The sequence below is a fragment of the Leptopilina boulardi genome, unplaced genomic scaffold (assembly GCF_019393585.1).
Source record: "Leptopilina boulardi isolate dan_hultmark-lab unplaced genomic scaffold, ZJU_Lbou_2.1 LbouV2_285, whole genome shotgun sequence".
Taxonomy (NCBI): Eukaryota; Metazoa; Arthropoda; class Insecta; order Hymenoptera; family Figitidae; genus Leptopilina; species Leptopilina boulardi.
The window spans coordinates 1,106,603-1,129,312 of NW_026137846.1; the positions used below are offsets into that span (position 1 = coordinate 1,106,603).

Genomic DNA, 22,710 nt, shown 5'->3' on the forward strand with positions numbered 1-22,710 from the left:
GCGCACCATTCACGACTTTCGACGTTTTCTGGGATTAGTCAACTTTCACGGCAGCTTTCAATTGGTACCTTCAGGATTGCAATAGCTTTATTTATTTGTGAAATATTTCATTTTTTATTAATATTAATTAATTAATTAATTAATTGATATCTCGAGAATAACAAAATAATAATAATACTCACCCCTAGGGCTAAATTATGAGCAAGTTACAGCCCGATCCGATCAACTTTTTTTTCACTTAGTTCGCTACAGGAATTTTATCCCATATATAGTGAGGATTCCTTATGACTTAAATTAATTTAATAATTATGCAAAATTCAACATTTGTTAATTTTTTTCTGTTGTTTAGCGGTTTAAAAAAATTTTAGGATTGCCTAAATATTTTATAAAATAATTTCTTTGGGACTGCAAAAATAATTTTGTTTAGATACAAAAATTTTTATTAGTTTCTAATAAAAAAATTTATCTTAAAAAATTCAACTAATAAAATATTTTACATAATTTTTTATTATTATTATGGGGTAAAATATGCAAAAATAAAAAAAAACTTTTAGACCAAAGTTATAGATCTTATAAAAATACATTTTTTGTATCTTTTGCACTTTTTAAATATTTTGCATATTTTATGCATTATAAAAAAATCATAATTTTTAGTCCTTTTTTATGGTTTTCACCATAGAAATCAAATTTTCGGGTATTGTCACTATTAAGGGTTTTTGAGGTTGCTGATCACGAATCTGACATCTTATTTTTAACATTCAAAACGGCGGACAAAATTTAAAAATTGGTCGGATTTCAAAATTTCCATATGGCGGATCTAATATGGCAGAAAAAAGTTTAAAAATTAGTTGCATTTGCTTGAAACTCGTTTAAAAATCTCATGTCAAATTCGTAATTAGTGACCTCAAGAACTTCCCGAGTAACAAGTTTTAAACAAATCCAACTAATTTTTATTTTTTTCATCCGCCATTTTGAATTTTTAAAATCTAATGCCAGATTCGTCATTAGCGACTTTAAAAACCCCCAAGTAACGTGTTTCAAGCAAATCCGATCTATTTTTAAATTTTTGTCCGCGTGTATTACGTCGGTAATATGCATATATTAAGATAACAAAAAAAATTAAAAATGTATTATATAATGTCAGTTGGGGTAAATGGCGACAAAATCCCTATTTTTCACAAATTACGTAAGTTTCTTCTTTTAAAAGGTAATATTTGCGGGTTTATTTTTTTTAAGTTATTATTTACATTCTTAGGATTAATTTTATGCAGTAGAAAAAAATTTAGATAAGCTTTAAACGCATGAAACTGATTGTCCCCATTTACCCCAAGATTTAGAAAATTTCATAAAATTTGGGGTAAATAGAGACAGCAAAGTTTCTAAGAAAGGTTTAAGAAAAGTTAACTACGTAAAAAGACAAAGGACGTTATACTGATTTATACTTATTATCATTTTTTAGATAATTATGTTTATTTATACTTATGTCTTGTCTAATAACTCTTATCCAAAATAATATTTTATTACATAAAAATTTGATATACCAAAAATTCATTCCAGTTATGTATTTGCAGACCCAATCTTTTATAAATACTATTTTGGGCTAACACTTTTATAGAAGAGACCAAATACAAATTTTTTTCCTTATATTATTAATTATTATTAAATAAAAATCATTTTAACAGTTGCTGCTTGAACATTTGGAATGCTTAGTCTCACGTCACGAGAGATCTCTGCGCATGACTGTTGTAAAAAGGCAAGCTGCTGCGCAGTCAGGCGTATCATCTGAAGTGGAAGTATTAAAAGCATTAAAAAGTTTGTTCGAGCACCACAAAGCATTAGATGAAAAGGTATGAATTTATAGAATTTTCTTTTTTGGTAAGAGATTAATTGAGCAAAGTACAATTGGAGTGGTAGGGGAAATGTAATACACACGTTGTATTGACTTGAGACGGCATAATTTGTTATTAAGAGAAAATATAATAAAATAAGAATAAATGATCAAAATTAGAATGATAAAATTATTCCTCACCCATCGCGACTGGGTTCACAGTTGCTGGGGCTCTATTTGAAGATATAAAATAAAATAATAATTTTAGTTGCACGCGGACGCCAGTTAATTTATTAAATAAAATTAACAAAAGACTTAGATCACAGGGAGGGAAGTTGGTGAACCCAAAAAACAAAATATGAAAATAAAATGTTAAGCGACTTCCAGGAATATAAAATTTATTATAAAAGATCAAATCAAATATACATTAATCACTTACTTGAAGATCAATAATAAATATCGACACTTTTCCTTAATTTCTTTCAACAATACAATAATAATTATGGATAATCTCGATCTCAAGGTTCCATATAATTTTAATATTTAATTGATCCAATAAGGCAATATAATCAGATGTACAGTTCACACAAGGAGATATACTCCCAACACACAGTAAGACGTACAGACAAAGATTGAGGAACGGACCCGACGATTTTCGGCAATGCGCCAATATATTGAACTATTGGCGCTTAGATCGATGTAAGGTCACAGGGGCGAGTTATTGACCTTTTTTCCCTTACCCTTATCCTAAGATATTCGATCATTTATTTCTCAAAATAATGTCAAGAAATATTTTCCCGTCACAACTAAATGAATAAAGCCGTCGTTGCAATAGTACTACTTCCTCCATCCCATCTATCTAATGCACTCCCCTCTATGACATCATGGAGGGGTGTTTATTACGAAGATACCTACTGAAAATGCCTGTACAAGATCTTGTACTAGAAAATTTAGTGACGCTTGATTATGTTCCAAAAATCACTAGTTAGAATTTTCATTTTATGTAATTTCATTTGTCATAATTATTCTTGAGCAGAATTTTTATTTCTTCAAATTAGTATTTTGCAGAATTTTCATCAAAACGATTTTCTATATTACAGAATTTTTATATAACCGAAAATTCACTTCTCATAATTTTTATTTGTTCGAATTTTTGTTTGTCAGAATTTTTATTTGCTCGAATTTTCATTTAACATAATAGGCATTTTAAAGAATTTTTATTGGGTAGAATTTCATTGCATAGAATTTTTTTCAAATGAATTTTCATTTCTTCGAATTATTATTTGATAAAATTTCCATATAAGCGATTTTTCATACTACAGAATTTTTACTTAACCGAAAAATCATTTAACAGAATTTGTAATTGATAGAATTTTCATTTCTCCGAAATTGCAAATTGCCGAACAAACAATCTACAGAAAGATTTCGACGCGATTTTTAAAATAAACTAATAAAAAATTATCCATAAAATTGTGATTGATTGATTTTAAAAATCGCGTCGAAATCTTTCTGCCGATTGTTTGTTCGGCCATTTGCAATTTCGGACAAATGAAAATTCTACAATAATAATTCGAACAAATTAAAATTCATATGAATGAAAATTCTATGCAATGAAATTCTACACAATAAAAATTCTTTAAAATGCCTATTATGTTAAATGAAAATTCGAGCAAATAAAAATTCTGACAAACAAAAATTCGAACAAATAAAATTCTGTGAAGTAAACTTTCGGTTATATAAAAATTCTGTAATATAGAAAATCATTTTGATGAAAATTCTGCAAAATACGAATTCGAACAAATAAAAATTCGGCTCAATAATAACACAGGCCGACAAGATTTACTTTCCAAGAATCAGACAATACTTTTCCGAAGGTTTTCGACGTGCTGAATCCGAATCCGGCCTCAGAATTGACCCTAAACGTCAGGTTTTCGAGATATTCTAATCTTAATGTGCAAAAACCCGTTTGTTAACTGTATTTGAGGTCATGCAACATCAAGAGATAATTTTTTTCCCAAAAGGTCAATATTGCATCTTAAAGTGCTATTCTTCCCCTTTACAACTCATTTTGAAAATTTGAAAAATCTTTATTTTTCTCTGAGTAATTGTTCAGTCAATTTTCTGAGTATAGCGAATTCTTAGATATTCCAAAACTGAGTAGGAACAGATAAAACTTCGATAATAGGGAAGAATACAAACATCTAAATTTCAAATAGTTCTGCAGATTTTCGGTATTACTGAACACGAATACGATGTCAGATTTTTAAAATTAATAATGGAGGATCCAAAATAACGTAAGATTTTTTTAAATATCGAAGAATGCGCCATAATTAGAAAATTAAATGAACGATTACTCAGAGACAAATGAAGATTTTTTAAATTTCAAAATGTGTTTGAAAGGGGCAGAATAGCACTTTCAGATGCAATATTGACCTTTTGGGAAAAAAAATTATCTCTTGATGTTGCATGTTCAAATACAGTTAAAAAACGGGTTTTTTTTGCACATTAAGGTTAGAATATCTCAAAAAACTGACATGCATGGTCAATTCTGAGGTCGGATTCGGATTCAGCACGTCGAAAATCCTCGGAAAAGTATTGTCTGATTCTTGGAAAGTAAATTGATAAAATCAAATTTTGTTGGACTGTGTAATTATGACAAATGAAAATTCTAAGTAATGATTTTTAGAAGATAATCATGCGTTTCAAAATTTATATGTTCTTGTACATAGTCTTGTGTAGGTTTATGTACAAGTATTTCTAGATGAACACGTTCATGTTCTTGTACAAGTACATTTGTGATAAGAAATTTGAAAACGTTATAATCATTGAGACTTTTCACTTATGCATGCTAAAAATTATTGAGCAGCTGTACAGGTTAAAGATGTGGGGATTTGTTCGAATATATTTAATATTTAAGTAAACGAATATCCCACCATATGTTCATTCTATAAGGGAACGGTCACACTATCTTATGCATGCACTGTGCATGCATGCAGAAACATTTTGCTGTTCACACTTTAATGAAATATAGTGAATGTTTAGTAACTTTCTAGTTTTTTTTCAAAAATTTCGGTTGTAACCAGGAAGTTACTAAACATTCACTATGTTTCACTGAAGTTTGAACCGTCAAATGTTTTTGCATGCATGAAATAGTGTGACCGTACCCTTAAACTCCACTGATTTCTTGTAATTTACAACCACTTTATTTAATCTGATATTATAGGTATAAAATATAAAAATTCTTACTCCACATTTATATGTCTTTCAAATCTCGAGACAATCTAACCTTACGATTTAACTTCGTGTAGCTGTTCACACTCACGAGCCTGCGTGATTAGGGAATCGAAGGGCAGAGAGATATTCCCCAAAAAGAAAAGTTCGTATGTATCAGCGCAGTCTTTAAAGTTTTTTATTTTACTAAATGACGACATAAATGAACATGTACAAGAACAAGTTCCAAATCTGGTACAAGAAAATGTACATGAATCTGCACAAGAATATATACAAGAACATGTACATTTTTTTGTACAAGTTCTGTTACAAGAACTTATTCCAAATTCTGGAGCCGAAATTGTAGGGGAGAGTGCTGAGTTGTGCCTCATGGGGAGTCGTGCTCCACACGGAAAAACTTTAGTTTATAAAATTTGATATTATAATACTAAATTTTACAAAAAGCCAATAGTAAACGGGGATATAGCGTTACTTTTGTGAAATTTACAAAAACTATGGTAAATATCCATCCTGTGTGAAAATAAAATTACTATAGTGTTTTGGGAATATTGACATAAAAGTTAAAAAGCCCTTCACAATAATAGAAAAAAATTACTACTACATACTAAATTTTACCATAGTCGATATTAAATGTTCCAAGTTGCACCTTCAAATATAACAGTAAACATATATATATATATATACTCACACATATTACATATTCTTGAGGAACGCACGCTTTTAATACAATAATAATATAAAGAACTTATTCTAATAATACATACATTCATATAATCGTCTCAATACATGCTTGAGAAAAAAGGGAACTTCTTTATATACTAAAAAACAAAAAGTATTGCCACTTGCGAGAGAATTTCTACAAATATATGTTATATACATGTAAATCTTATTTAAAATTTAAAATTTATTTAAATTTATTAATGTAGGATTTGAGATTCTTTGAATTTAAATGGAAACATAGATGTCAATAAGATAGATTTTGGGATAGCAAATGTAAAGTAGTAGAGGGAGTTCAGTCTGATTAGAGTCGTCAAGGTGATAAGCTGTGTGCGAAACGATGACTATTTTCTGTAATAGTGAAAAGATAGAAAAAACGATTGTCCTGTAGCAAAACTGTTAAATAAAGTAATTTACATCATTATCCATCAACATTATTATTCTACAATTGGGGGCTCGTCAGGGATAGTAACAGACGCTACAGGACGCCGCGTGGGTCGCGTAATGGTTATAATGTCCGATATTATGTAATTAAAATCCTTTTAAGTGTCTGAAATTGAAAGTATCGCGAGCAGAGTTGCATATTAATTGACGTTGATTGTGTTGTGTACGTAAAGCTGTGCGGAGTTGGATAAAAGTGACTCAAAATGGACGCTCAATTGTGTAAAGTGTTGCATCTGAAAAGCAAGCTAAAGTATATAGGATTGTCCGCGAGTGGAACGAAACAGGATCTGATATGTCGTCTTACAACGTGGGATCCTACACAGTCGTGGGTTCCAGAAGTTATCCAGATGGGTGGTCAGGATAGTAGCTCTTTAGACGAAACTCTGAGTGAGAAAAATGGCTTCGGTTCTCAAAGCGTAGCAGGTGCGATAAACGAAAATTCAATTCAACAGCAAAGAATGATGGAGCTGTTTCGAAGAGAGAAAGAATTAGCTGAGAGAGAGAGCTAGCTATCACAAGACGAGAGTTGGAGATTGCGCAAAAGGAGTTAGAGACACAGCGTTGCCAAAATTCGCACGAGGCAGTTTTGGATGGTTCGGGAAGATTAGGTGGGAGGAATGGCTCAGCTGATCAAGTAAGCCAAGTGAGGACATCGAAGGTGGGGGTTACAGTGATCGCAGATCTATTAGCACCTTTTGATGGCAAGTCGGAGGAATTCGGCACATGGGACAGACAATTGCGACTGTTGAGAGCGACTTATCATTTAGATGATGAAGCGACGAAAGTGATAGTGGGTATGCGTCTGAAAGGCAGGGCTCAGGAGTGGCTACATTCTAAACCTGAACTTATCAGTGGAAACGTGGAAGTGTTATTGCGTGAGTTGCAGTCAATGTTTCAACACACTCAAAGTAGGATCATATGTCGTAGGAATTTTGAGAATCATGTATGGAAGAGAGGAGAGTCATCTCGAGATTATATACACGAGAAAATGATTCTAGGTAATCGTGTACCAATTCCTGACGATGAAATCTTAGAATATGTGGTGGAAGACAAGCGACGAGAGGCTGCGAGATCAAGCGCGAATTCAACAGTTTGCTTCGATAAAAAAGTTGACGAAGGCTTTTGAGAGAATAGCTCTAAAGAATAAAGATCCAGTAGGTGTCAGTAATTCTTCGAAAGTGGAAGGGGCTGTTGGAACAAATAAAAAGGTGGATCAACCGGATAAATCTACGGAGAGGGACAAAAGAACTTTTGGATCGTCAAAGCGGTGTTATAATTGAATGTCAGGAGTAGGGCCACATTGCTGTGAGTTGCCCGAAAAAATCTATCACTTTGAAAAAGAGTTGTGCGGTTGTGTCTTCAACGCGGCGGAAACACCCGAAGAAGGTTGTCATTGAGGGATTTGCGGTTGAGGCGCTGATCGATACGGGGAGTGATAAATCTATAATGAGAGCTGACGAGTATGTTCGTATTGGTGCTCCGCGACTAAAAACAGGAAAAATTCGATTTGAAGGTGTTGAATCTTGTACCAATGAGACAATAGGAGAATTTCGAATGCAGATGGATGTGGATTGCAATGCTTACCCTATTTTGATACGTGTTCTTTGTGATACAGTCACTAGACATAAACTATTAATAGGTGTTGACTTTTGAGATACGAGTGACTTGAATGTCAGAGCGGGCAAAATTACAATTAGTCCTTTGGAGCCTTCAATTGTGGACAAGTCAGACGAGTTTCAAATATCCAATATTGACGTGTCGTGTTGTGTTGAAGTGAATCAAACGGAAGTCTGTCATATTGCAGACTACAAAGTGAGAGAGGAAATTATGAAGCTGGTTGAAAATTATAAACCGGATAAGAAAATAGATGTTCCAGTGGAGATGAACATTGTTCTCAAGGACGATGAACCTGTGTATGGTTGAAAAACGATATCATCCAGCCTTCAGTGTCGAATTATGGGAGTGCAGTTTTCTTGGTGCCTAAAAAAGATGAAACTTATCGTGTGTGTCCAGATGTGTTCTGTTTTGAGAGAAAAAGTTGAGTTTTTGGGACACGTGATCGAGAATGGATTTATAAAGCCATCGGAGAGGAAAACGGAGGCAGTGTGTCAATTTTCGGAGCCAGAAAATGTTAAGCAGGTACAAAGTTTTCTCGGTTTTACGGGATATTTTCGAAAATTTGTTGCCGGATATGCTGAAGTGGCTAGGCCTTTGAGTAATTTGTTGAGAGCAGGAGTTAAGTTTTGTTTTGGACCAGAGCAAAAGAGAGCTTTCGATCAGTTAAAGTGCATTCTTGCAGGGGAGCCAATGCTTAAAATTTATCGAGTGGGAGCAAGAACTGAATTGCACACTGATGCATCGAAGTGGGGTTTTGGTGCAGTGCTATTGCAAGAAGATAGTGAGGATCAACGACTCCATCCAATTTATTTCGCGAGTGGTAAAACCACGCCAGCAGAAGAGAAATATTCGATTTATCATCTGGAAGTGTTAGCCATAATTAGATCTCTAAAAAAATTCAGACAATACCTGCTGGGAATAGTATGCTGAGTGATAGTGTAGTGATCATGGCAAAGAAAGTTGAATAATGTAAAGTGTGAAATTTTGTAAAATTGATGTGAAAGATAAACAATGACATGTGATTAAATTGACTGTAAAAATAAATTGTGATATTTTATGTACATATTTTATTTTGAAGTTAGATATTATTCATTTTATGGATTGTATTAGAATGATGATAATAAGAAAAAAAGAAATATATATATATATATATATATATGTTGGTTGAAGTTAATCAGATGTAAATTTAAATGAATATATGATGACGAGAGATGTAAGTTTTGGAGATTCGAAACGTATCTCATTTTAGGGGGGTTGAATGTAGGATTTGATATTCTTTGAATTTAAATGGAAACATAGATGTCAATAAGATAGATTTTGGGATAGAAAATGTAAAGTAGTAGGGGGAGTTCAGTCTGATTAGAGTTGTCAAGGTGATAAGCTGTGTGCTGGGCTGAGTGCGAAACGACGACTATTTTCTATAATAGTGAAAAGATAGAAAAAACGATTGTCCTGTAGCAAAACTGATAAATAAACTAATTTACATCATTATCCATCAACATTTTTATTCTACATTAATTAAAATATAAATTACACTGCCCTGCAAATTTTAAATTTTTTTCTGCGAATAACATGGGACATAGTGTTTCCGGAACGGGTTTTTTGTGCTGAACACGAATCCGGGGTCGAAAACTTCCCATCACGTCACGTTTTCAAGAAAATCGGGGTTGAAACCCCTAAAAATAGGGTTTTTGGCCATTTTTGAAAAATTATACAGCGAAAACCTGACGTGGTACAAACTTTGCTGATATCAGAAATTAAAGGTTGGTTCATGCCCTTTCAAACGAGCCCTATTCGAAATTGATCGCACTCACCCTTAGAGCAGGGGGTGTGTTTTTGTCTAGGAATGCACGAAAAAAATGTAAACATAACATAAAAATTCAAAATGGATAACAATTCAATAAATCATGATAGTTAAGGGGTTTTCGGGGTCGCTGATTACGAATCTGAAGTCAGATTTCAAAAATTCAAAATGGCGGATCCAATATGGAGGAAGTCAAAATAAAAATTTAATCCAATTCACTTGAAAATGGTCACTCGGGGGTTTTTGGGGTCGCTGATAACGAATCTGAAGTCAGATTTCAAAAAATCAAAATGATTTATTGTATTGTTATTCATTTTGAATTTTTGTCTTATGTTTACATTTTTTTCGTGCACCCCTAGACAAAAACACACCCCCTGCTCTAAGGGTGAGTGCGATCAATTTCGAATAGGGCTCGTTTGAAAGGGCATGAACCAACCTTTAATTTCTGATATCAGCAAAGTTTGTACCACGTCAGGTTTTCGCTGTATAATTTTTCAAAAATGGCCAAAAACCCTATTTTTAGGGGTTTCAACCCCTATTTTCTCGAAAACGTGACGTGATGGGACGTTTTCGACCCCGGATTCGTGTTCAGCACAAAAAATCCGTTCGGAAACACTATGTTCCATGTTATTCGCAAAATCGATGCAGGGCAGTGTTATTAATATAAATAAAGTAAAATTTAAATAAAATTCTCTAAATTAAATATTATTCAGTAAATTTCATTTTGTGTTTCCTTCACTGTTTAACTTTTTGAATAATTTTAATTAAAAATTTGGAAAATTTCTTCAAAATTATAACAATAATTCAAAAAATTGAGATTTTTTAAAAAGTTATTATTTTAAATAATTATGATAAAAAAATTCTAAGAATTACTTTCTTACAATGATTACTTTTTTTGAAACTATTTTTTGTTTTGATTTTTTATTAAAATTTTTCAATATTTTATTTTCAGAAATTTTTATGAAACACTTAAAATAAATAAATTATTTTCAATAAAACACAAAATAATAATAAGCACATATTTAAAAATAATTTTTTTACATGAAATTATACATTTGATTTAATTATTATTTAAATTAATCTAATTTGTTAAATCTAAATATTGAATAAAATATTCAAAATAGTCATTTCTCATATTTGCAAACCATATATGTACTTAATACATACATATTGATAATATTACTATTACGTGATGAAACCCAATCGGTTATACTCGGCAATAACCGGATATTTTTCGTACATCATCGGTAAAGTTCGACCAATCGAATGCTACTAAGAAATAAGAGTCCTATTTTCAATGGGAATGTCTTCAAAAAACAATTTTAGATGTTACAATAACCAATTTTAAGATAAGCAATATTTTTAGCACCTCTGCTTCTTTCCAATAAAAATAGTAATATTTTTAAAACAGAGTGTAATATGTGAAATTTCAATTTTTACTTTTCATAATTATTCTAGTCAAAATTCTTTTTGTGAATATCTCTTTTTCCTAATTTACAATTCATATAGCTTTTATTAATCATTCCAACTCCTTATTGTAATTATTAATAATTTACTATACTTTCAAATGATACCGATAAATTTATTTTGTATTACAGTAGTAGAAAAAATTGTCATTTTTATCACTTCATCCTCTCTTACTATTGGTTTTTTGTAAAAATAATTATTATGTCAAATTTTACAAACTAAAGTTTCTCCGTGCATGTTAATTTTTTTGTTATTACTTTATTAACTTTTTAAGTTGCACCCGTCATCTTTGCAAGCATTTTTCGTGTTTTTACAGATAGTGAGTTAAAATTTGTTTGTAAAAGTTTTTTTTGACTCTTTATGTATATAGATCTAGTATTTATCTAGTTTAAGAAAATTTTTAGTTTTTTCATTTTAGGTCACTTGGAATGGCTGTAAAGTGCCCGGCGCACTTGAATTCCCGCCACGCGGGGTTTTTGCAGGGTGTGCTGGAGCCTCCATTTTTAATTATTTTTACTCAAAAAATTTTTGTAAAATTTTAAAAATATATTCTTATAAATACAATAATTCGTTTTTTCAAAAAATAATTGCGTTCGCTTAAAAAAAAATTAAAATTAAATTCGATTGTAACATGTATTCATCTCACGGAGTCTATTTTGATTTATGAACGGGTCCAACACATGGTAAAGCCAGTCTCTTTGATTCAATTTCGAATTTCTCATCATCTGGATTTACCTTTTTACTATCTGACCTGTGTTACCAACATACATTTCATTCAGTTTATTCTAGAAACTTTTTCCTCTTCCAGTTTGTTTGTTCTGACACTCGACTTGGCTTAAAGTCAAATAAGAAGAAGAAGAAGAAGTACTGTAGTTGTCCCAGTAGCCGTCCATTTTTACAAACTCATATAATAATTTAAATTATTTTTCAACAATATTTTATTCTTTTTGGCATGCAATGGACTTATTAGTTGAAGTAAACAAATAAAAGAAAATATTTTTTTATAAATGTTATCTTTAAAATTAAAGTGGACGGAAACTGGGAGAACCACAGTATAGCGTCTCACTTTATGTTTATATAGATGTTGATTTATATCTTGGTTATACATTATCTAGCTAATAAATATTTAATGGAATTCTGTTTCGTACTATTTTCAGGTACGAGAGAGGTTACGTGTTTCACTTGAAAAAAACGCTAGTTTGGAGGAAGAATTAGCACATACCAAAGAAGAGGTAAATAATTTTAATTTTTTGATATTATTAATATGAAAATGGGTCAGACCAAAGTCAATGAAGTCTAATTTTAAAAAATTTGTACTTTTGGAAATAATTTTTTATAATACCTACGAAACGAAATAAAAAAAATTATGATAAAATATTTATTATTTCTTGTCAAATATGAGTTTGAATGGCTCAATTTCTATGAATTAAGAAGAATTTTATTGTTTATCAAATACAAAAAAAACCACGAATTTCTAGAAAACAGGGACAGATATGATTTCGTTTAAAACGGATTTTAAATCTATAAAAGTATACAAAACTTGCTGTACAAACCGTTTTTGTTCGCATTTTTGTTTGTTTGTTAAAATCTAGTTTCCGCATTTGTAAAAACTAGCAAATGAGAATGAAAAATACATCGCGCTCGTAAATATACTATATAAAGCTCGAATTTTATTATTATTTTATTATTTATTTTTATTTACGCTTGTCTGGTGAACATTACGTTCATACAAGAGGAGTTACAAACTTGAGTGAGATACATAATTGTCGCTTTATACAAAATAAATTACAAAAGACAAAAAAAAAAAAAAAAAAAAGAGTATATAAAAATATCTATACGATGGTTCAGCAAATCCTAAAATCTCTCGCATTCAAAATAGTGATAAACATATTAATAAATTTTTTAATTTCTACTATATTATTTGAGGATATGATGTTTAGCCAATGGTCCGTTGCATCACAGTTAGGGTTTCTGAGGAACAATCTTTCATGAACATGTTTCCACGCCGGGCATTCCACCATAATATGATGGAAGTCATCAATTTCCTCATTACAAAAAACACAATTATTTTCCATATCAAAATTATATTTAGAACGATAAACTACAATTCTTGTAACATATTTATTAGAAAGACGAAGTTGTGCTAAAATTCTTTTGTAGAATAGTTTCAGACTTAGAAAAAGATACGGCTGTGTTCCAGTTTGTAAGAAAAGATGAGGAAAAATTAAAAGGCTGTTGGAGGAGAGTCGTTGGTCATTATCCGACTTCCTCAAGTAAGCTTCGTAATTTCTGAGAATGATCCCACTGTCCATAGCCACTGAAGATAGAGAAAAATTATCCCATTTGTCAGTTAAATCAGACAGTATAAAAAATATTCGAATTTGATTAAATCAATTCAGTTTTGCATTTTGGTCTTTTCGTGCTAATGATATTAATCTTTCTAGGCAAAGTCTAGGAAAACGCGACATATCCATCCGCGATATTCTAGTCAACCATGATAAAACATTCTTTAAAACTGCAAAAGAGAGGTGTAAAGAGCCAGTCTCAACTCTCAGTGCATAACTCGGGGTATTTTTAGGAAGAAATAGTAATTGCTTCAGAAAAGAAAGTTGTGTTTTCTCAAGAAGGTCCAGAAAATCCAGCGCCCATACTTGAATAGCATACATTAATATACTCAGTACAAGGCTATCAAATAATTTTTTGTACGCATTCCACGAGTTAGCCCCAGACAGGTGAATCACTCTCACAACGCTCCCAATCGCTAAATTTGCTGAACCTGTGAATTTCTTTGCAGCCGGTGCAAATGAACAAGACCCAGAGAATGGCACGCCTAAATAAACATAACTGTCTACCACTTCAATTCGTTCTTCACCATATTTAAAAAAAGAAAAATTTTTTGCTGTTCGCGTCTTAGAAAAAATAACAATCTTTGTTTTATTAATATTAACAGTTAATTTGTTTAAGTCACAATATGACCGAAGTGCTTTTAATTTATTACTAACTTCAAGTGGCGAGTCAGATAAAAGAACATAATCGTCCGCATATCCTTGGGTCATAATTTCTATTTTGCTATCAATGGCAATGCCCCTGCATCCCTGTTTATAAAAATGGTCTTCAAAATCGTTTATGAATAACAAGAACTCAAGGGGGCTAAGAACTTCACCCTGGAGTACCCCCTGAGTGACCCTCACAGATTCTGTAATACCCTTGTTACATTTAATATTTGTTGTTGCCACTGAATAAAACGAGATCAAAATATTAATAATTTTAGAACTGAGCCCCAGTTTGTGAAGTTTGTGCCACAAAATTGCATGAGAAAGGGAAGGAAATGCGCTTTTAAAATCTATGAAAATTGCATAAACTATTGACGACGGATTTCTTAAATGAATTTGGATAATTGAATTAAGGGTAAAAATATTATCAAGGCAACTCCTTCCCCTTCTAAATCCAGACTGAGACTCAGGAAACAAGCCTAATTCCTCCGCCCAAAATTCAAGTCTGCCGCAAATCACATGTGTGAAAATTTTAGCGATACTTTTAATCAATGAAATTTGTCTAAAATTTTCAGGGTCACTAGGGTCTCCCTTTTTAAATATCATGGTTGTAGTAAGATTGCCCCAAGACTTTGGAACCGATTCATTTGTCATTACTTTGTTAAATAAAGTCTCCATATAAAAAATCCAATTCTGTGGCAGACACTTATAGAACTCATAAGAAACGCCGTCGGACCCAGGGGATTTGCCATTTTTCGAACTCATAATACTTTTAACAATTTCATCGGTAGTAATCGCAGCATCAAGAATCGGATGGGAACAATTTGCAAATGAAAAATTTGTAGAAGGATCGTTGACACACTTCGGATAACATTTCTCGAGATATCTCTGCCATGACGCAAGGTCTATATTTGAATGTTGCATCGATTTAAATCTGTAAGAATTTATCACCCTCCAGAACTGGGTAGAGCTACTGCAGTTTGCCAGGGAGTCAGCCTGTTTGGAAAAAAATTCTTTCTTTTTTTTATCTTGAATTTGTTTAAAGTTATTTTTCGTTTTAAGGTATACAATTTTTGACTCCCTAGAAAAGTCAGCCGCCCTGTACTCCCTCAGAGCATCACGAAGACAATTTTTTGCTTCCCTACATTCGCTATCAAACCAGGGTTTATTTATATTAAATTTTTTGGAAAAGTTATTACATTTTAACATACCCAAGTCCGATGCAACAGTTTTTATTGTAGTAGTAAGCACACTATTCATATCATTCACTGGTATGTCGATAAAACTCACTTCATTTCTTGAGGCCATTAGAGACGAAAAAGTTTCCGCCTTCTCGCTGTCGAAAATTAATCTTTCAGAAGTGGTGATATCAGGTGAATTTCGAAGTTGAAGAGGGGGCAAAGATAAAGCCAACCGAACAGGGAGGTGGTCCGAGAGAGTGGGCAGCTCCAAAACTTCCAAGTCCTTAAAGAGAGGGGCACCGACTATATTACACCACACATGGTCGATGACACTCACACCCTGCGAGCCCACAAAGGTGAAACCAGCCGGAGAATCGAGAGGGGAGCGACCATTCAAAATCACGAGCCCACTGGTCTCCATGAACTCGACAAGACACCTTCCAGCAGTATTGACACAAGTATCCAAAGACTTTCTCTCACAGGAGAATGGGAAGAGTAACTGGCTCAACTCATGATCAACCTGATTAAGATTGGCCACCCTGGAATTGAAATCTCCACCCACTAGAATAGGTAAATCAGGGAAGGAATTTGTTATCGAGATGATAGCTGAATTCAGGTTCTCCTGCAGTTCCTTCGGGTCAATTGTAGGGGAGAGATATACGGCGCCCAAGATAAAGTTAATAGAATGAGTCTTGACGCTTACAAACATGAAGTTAGTTGTAATTGTGATGACCTTCACCCTGTAAAATTCCGGATTAAATAACAGAAGGAGACCGCCTATGGCTCTGCCATGTTTGCTCTTTCTAATTGCAGGTGATATAATGGCTTGAAAACCCCAGCTTTTCAACGGATTTAACAGGCTTGATTCAGACCACGACTCACAGACGCACAGAATGTCGTTATCATTTAAAATATTGTAAATATCATTAAAATTGGAAATTCCCTTTACATTCCAGAATATTATACTTGGGACCGAATCGTTTTTGGTCCTGCGTCTCCCAGACACGGGTTGCTAATCCTTGGAGGGTCCCGATTTTTCAGGATGGTAATCGGAGCGAGGTTGATTTTCCACAGCAGAGGGTGGCGAAATAGACTTGATAAAGTTGTCCAATGTTGACGATTGATTCAGATTCTCCGCAGTTTTCGACGGTTTGCCTTTTTTATTGGTTTTAACTTGGAGCTGATCTTGTAATTTCCTCTTGCGCAGATCAGGGGTTCCCAACTTTCTTGGCTCCTTATTTTTTGGCGTGTTTTCAGCATGGTTAAGATTATCGGTTATCATGTCGTCTTCCTTTAGTTGGTATTCTGATAGCAATTGGTCTGCGCAAATCAAATCAATCAGTTTTTCATTTATAATTAAGGTTTTATTTCTTATTTTCGCGTTCATACCCAGATTTCGCAACCTGACAACTCTGTCTCGCAATTCACGATGTTTTTCTCTCTCTTCCTTTGTCCTGTCGTTGGCAATAGCGAGGTTGAAATTTTTAAACTCCTTGACCCTATCGAAGGCAACTCTCACCCATCTTGAAGAAATAAATTTAATCTTGATTGGTCGACTTCCCATGACTTTGCCGAGACGGAAAGAGTCCTCAACTGCAACGTCCGGAATCCGCAATCCCATATCAGAGAAGATCTCAAGAACAGAGTGTATCAAATCACGGTTAACACTTTCCGAGTCTTCTAGTCCGAAAAGAATCAGATTTTTGGAGCGAGATTGGTCACTGAGAGATGAGAATCTTTTCTCTAATTCAAGCATTCTTTCATCGGAATTAGATTGTTTGGTTTTCATGGATTCAAATGCTTTCATAGCAGACTGTACTTCATTTCGGAGAGTATTGTGTGAAACAGTGAGTGAGTCAACAGCAGTTAGCAGTCGATTCAGTTTGTCTTCTTCGCTTGATAGAGGCATCCTTGTTGACACTACGGGATTTATTATAATCGAAACAAAGAGCAGTACACAAACACCTTTCACACACTTAGAAAAGACTTCACGTCAAGAGAAATTCCACTGATTCAAAAGCGAAGAACAAAAGAAAATTCGGTAAAAACTCAGGCGCATTGGTATACACATGAACCCCAATCGGAACCGATAGCCTCACAACAGCAGGCACAGTGATAAAATGCACAAAATTAAAAATTCAACAATAAGAACTGTGGACGATTACAGAAACACAGCGACAGACAACCAAAACACGACCGATCGCTATGACAGCTCAAGTCGAACTCACTCGAATTTTATTATTTTTTAATTTTCTAAATTCAAGTCGTCTCATGGAAAGTACTGGCTGGAATACATTTGCATAATTTATAATTAATAATATCAATAATTTAAAAAACTTTTTATCTAAGAAATACATTAATTTTAATACATTTTTCACGTACTTTTCAAAAATGTATACGAAAATTAAAAAAAAAAAAATTTCACCCCTTTTTTTCAAAATTAACTCTTATTTTTCGATTTTCACCCCTTCGGGTATTTTTTTTATTTTCATTGGATAGCTGAGGTTTTTTCTAATGAGCTATGTAAATATGAAAGTGGGATAACAATAATTTTGTGAGAAACATAATATTAAACTAGGCGGTGACTACCTAAATCATCGAAGATGATCTCCAGGTATACCCGTTATCGGCACCGCCTATTTTAATATTATGTTTCTCACAAAATTATTGTTGTCCCACTTTCATATTTACATAGCTCATGGGAAAAAACCTCAGCTATCCAATGAAAATAAATAAAAAAAAATACCCGAAGGGGTGAAAATCGAAAAATAAGGGTTGATTTTAAAAACAAGTTGTAAATTCAGATGTTCATTACATGAACATTTTGCTTTCTCTTTACGATCAGCAAAAAAATTTGCTTCCTCGTGGAGAAAGCAAAATTTTATTGCCAAAATGTGAATTTTTGATTTTTTAACTTTCATTAATTCTTTAAATTTACCTCAAATGTATACTTTATATATATCGATTGATTCGTCTTGATGTAAGGAAGACGATTTTATTATATATAACCTTAAATTTTTCTATTTTAAAATTTTTTCGATTAAAAAAAAATTTTTGGAAAAAAGACGATAAAATTTTTTTTTTTTGGGTATTTTTCAAAATCCTTTGGTCAGATTTGAGATATTAATATGATAAATGAGCCTACCAAATTTTATCTAAATCCATTAAAACCTGTTAAAGTTATCTTCTAAACAAAAAAGGGATCCACACACACACACACATTTTTTTTGAAAAGTACGTGAAAAATGCATTAAAATTCATTATAGATAAATTAAAATACATTAACTTTTGTCATAGTTATACGGATTTGAAAATGACAATGTTACACTTAACGTCAAAACTTCAACCCCCTTTACTTTCTACAAATTTTTTTTTAATGAGTTTATATTTTAGGGATTTATTACTATCATAGAGGACAACAATTTACCAAAGTATGAAGCCAATCCCAGAACATTGACTTTTTGGGCTAGGCGATTGAAAAAGAATCTCTCATATATGTCAAAAATTTTTTCATCTACTTATATAATAGTTCCAATTTTTAGTTAATTAATTAATTATTAAGGTTAATAAAAAATGATATATTTTATAAACAAATAAAGCTATCGTAATTTTGACGTTACTAAATGAAAGTTGACATAATTCCGCAACCGACGAGCACTATATGAAGTATTTTGCATTAGTAGATTGTTAATAAACAATTGGCTAACGTTGCAATTGTTTATAAAAAATCCTCTAATCCAAAATAGGTAATATAGAGCTCGCTGGATGGGGAAATACGTCAGCTTTTAATACGTAGTTTTAGAATTGAGTAAAAATTCCTAAAGTGGATCACCCAAATTAAAGATGTACTGTATTTGCTTGGAAATATAGAAAATTAAAACATTATTATGAGTTGAAAAACTGTTTCAAAGGATTTTTTTAAAAAAATAAATTTCTTTAAGTTATAAACAATTGAAGTTTTTTGTAGTCTTAAGTTAAAAAATGAATTTCTTAGAACTAAGTGAACGGATCTTTATAAAAATTGGTATACTTACACAGAAAATGATACAATTTTAGTTGAAAATTTGAAAATTAAAAATTTTTGATTTTTAAGAATTGTTATTGCAAAATTAATTGTTTATTTAAAAAATACCATTATCAACTCATAATAATGTTTTAATTTTCTATATTTCCAAGCAAATACAGTACATCTTTAATTTGGGTGATCCACTTTAGGAATTTTTACTCAATTCTGAAACTACGTATTAAAAGCTGACGTATTTCCCCATCCAGCGAGCTCTATATTACCTATTTTGGATTAGAGGATTTTTTATTAGTAGTAAAAAAAATTTGAAAAAATTAAAAATTTTACACCATTATTTAAAAATCAATAATTTTTTTGACATTTTTTCAAAATCGTTCTTTTTTTTCAATTTTTTTAAAGAAAAGTTTAAGATGTATACTTTCAACACAAAAAATATGGAAATGTCCTTTTTGTTTGTCCTCGAAATATTAATTAATTAATGTTAATAAAAAAATTAAATATTTTACAAATAAATAAAGTTATTGCAATTCTGAAGCTACGAATTCAAAGCTGACGCATTCCGCATCCAACGAGCCCTATATGGACTATTTTAGAATAGAGGATTTTTTATAAACTACTGCAATGTTAGCCAATTGTTTATTAACAATCCACTAACCCAAAGTACTTGATATAGGGCTCGTTGGATACGGAATTTTGTCAACTTTCATTTAGTAACGTCAGAATTACGATACCTTTATTCGTTTATAAGATATATAAATTTTTATTAACATTAATTAATTAATTACCTAATATCTCGAAAATAACAAAAAAGGACATCTCAATATTTTTTGAACTAAAAATGCACATTTTTAACTTTCAAAAAAAAATAAATTAAAAAATAGACCGAACTTACAAAAAAAGTCAAAAAAATTTTTGATTTTCAGAAAAAACGGTCAAATTTTGAATTTTCTTTTCACCAATTATATAATTATGTAATTAGTTAATTAATTAATTAATTAAATATTAATGTTAATAAAAAAATTAAATATTTTATAAACAAATAAAGTTATCGTAATTCTGACGTTACTAAATGAAAGTTGACATAATTCCGCATCCAACGAGCCCTATATAAAGAACGTTGGATTAGTATATTGTTAATAAACAATTGGCTAACATAGCAATTGTTTATAAAAAATCCTCTGATCAAAAATAGTCCATAAAGGGCTCGTTGGATGCGAAATTTCGTCAGCTTTCAATTGGTATCTTCAGAATTGCAATAACATTATTTATTTGTGAAATATTTCATTATTTATTAACATTAATTAATTAATTAATTAATTAATTAATATCTTGAAAATAACAAAAAAGGATATCTCAATATTTTTTGTGGTGAAAATACACATTTTTAGCTTAAAAAAAAATAAATAAAAAAAAATAAAAAGGAACGAACTTACAAAAAAATTGTAAAAAAAGTTTAATTTTCAAAGAAGGGTAAAATTTAAATTTAAAAAAAAAAAATTTGCACCATACGAAAGAGCAGGAAAAAACTTTTCAAAAACATGTGGGACAAATTTCTCGATTGAGATGCGTATATTTAAAAAAATGTGGTGTAGGTAAATATTAAATTTATAATTCAATGTGTAATAATTATTTCAATTTTTGATGAAATTTTTTTTATTCGTAATTTTGTGATTGAAAGAGTGACAGAAGGGGAGGGCCCGTTGTTATAAAAAGCGTGATTTTTGCTTTAATTTTTTAGTTCTAATCTGAATTTCAAGTGTGAAAGAAATCAGAAAAAAAGTTATTGAATTAAAATAGTTTTTAAAAAAAAGTTGATAAAAGTTCTTGAGTCTCCATATTTAAAAAAAGGATGGATTTTAAACTATTTAATCAAATATGGTCTACCAAACTTTTTCTGGATAGTAAAAACCAGCTTGAACTTTTTGATAAATTAAAAGAAGAAATTCAACAGGGATCAGTCTATTTGAAATATTTAAGTGGAGATTATAATAATTTTGAATTAAAATCAGCTAATGAAATCAATTCTGAATATATTTACCAAGAGATACACTTATTCTCCATACGGTATATAATCTAACTCCATCGTTCAATAAACAGATTGTTGTTGGAATTACAGTCAACGATTTCAAAAATGTAATTGTACAAGTAAATTTATGTAGCCGCCATCCACGAACAACCTTATATTTGTATTCAAATAAATGGGATTGTGTCTGCTGTTATTTTACGGAAATTTCTAGTTTTTTTCAAAAGCAAATGAACCAACGTATTTTCAAATGTGATAATTTAGGATTAAAATTTGTCATCTACATGGGTCAGCGTCTTGTGATGATTAAACGAGTAGGCGAAAATTCTGTACTTCTATTTTATTTTAATGAAACAACGTTTGAAATTTTAAAAATCTTAAGTGACTGTAATGAACAAAATGTTTTTGATTTAGAAGATTGTCCTTGCCGCTGTGAACTTGTACAATTCGGCCAAGGGGACATCTTTCTTGGGGTACTATTAGGGTAGGGTCCACGACAAATACGAGGTCTCCAACTTGTAGGTTCTGTCGTGGTCTTGTCTATTTTACTCGCTGTTGCAGTGTGTTCAAATAGTCCAGACTCCAACGACGCCAGAACTGATCACGTGCTGTGCGTACGAGTCGCCAGTGGGTTAGGCGGTCCAGATTTTCTTCCGCCATGTACGGTTGTGGGAGTGACGCGAGCGATGAGCCGATTAAAGAATGGGCTGGTGTCAGGGCATCCAGGTCATCTACATCTCCAGTGAAGAGAATTAGTGGTCGACTGTTGAGCAGTCTACGGAGCTCGAGGTCCGCTCCTCGGAAGGTGGTGGCGTTGTCGCTCCACAACTCGAGTCTGAGAGAGTCTGACACTCGTTATGAATTCCTTTTCGAGTTCTACTGAGCTTAAGGGAGCAAGTGGGGGGGGGCTGTTCCGTCGACTTTCCCGCGCCATAGAAGTAGTCGTCGGCACCGGACCAGCGATCTGAGAATACTTAAAAAGAATACTTGCGTTTTTAGACACAAGGTCTCGTGATCTTGATGATAAACGGAATTTGTCGGTGGAGGTTAGTTCTGGGTTTCCTCTGGCCATGAGTCGTTTTCGCCACTAAGCCACGATGGACCGTGCCACCAAAGTTCGTTGTTTCTTATGTTTTACGTGTCGATTCCTCTGGTGGTCAAATCGGCGGGATTTTGATCCATTGGAACGTATCTCCACTTTAGTCCGAGTAGAGTTTCATGAATGTGTGAGATGCAGTTGTCCACAAAGTCGTTATCTGTAGGCTAGTCTGAACAGAGCCAATGAATCACGACCTGTGAATTACTCCATGCTAGGCAGTCTTTGAGTTCAATTCCGAGAGTCATTGATGAAGGTCGTAGCAGTTGAGCGCCAAAAAGAGCG

At 32.2% G+C, this 22,710-nt stretch overlaps 1 protein-coding gene across 12 annotated transcripts in view; it reads left to right on the forward strand.

Moving 5' to 3' along the window:
• The window catches only part of LOC127282162 (liprin-alpha-1), a 648,576-nt gene that overhangs the window by 55,623 nt on the left and 570,243 nt on the right, over positions 1–22,710 (forward strand). For all 12 annotated transcript variants that reach the window (XM_051306264.1, XM_051306268.1, XM_051306263.1 and 9 more), the window contains 2 exons: positions 1,683–1,847; positions 12,266–12,340. In XM_051306264.1, coding sequence (XP_051162221.1) covers positions 1,683–1,847; positions 12,266–12,340 — 240 coding nt within the window. The remainder of the gene's footprint in view (positions 1–1,682; positions 1,848–12,265; positions 12,341–22,710) is intronic.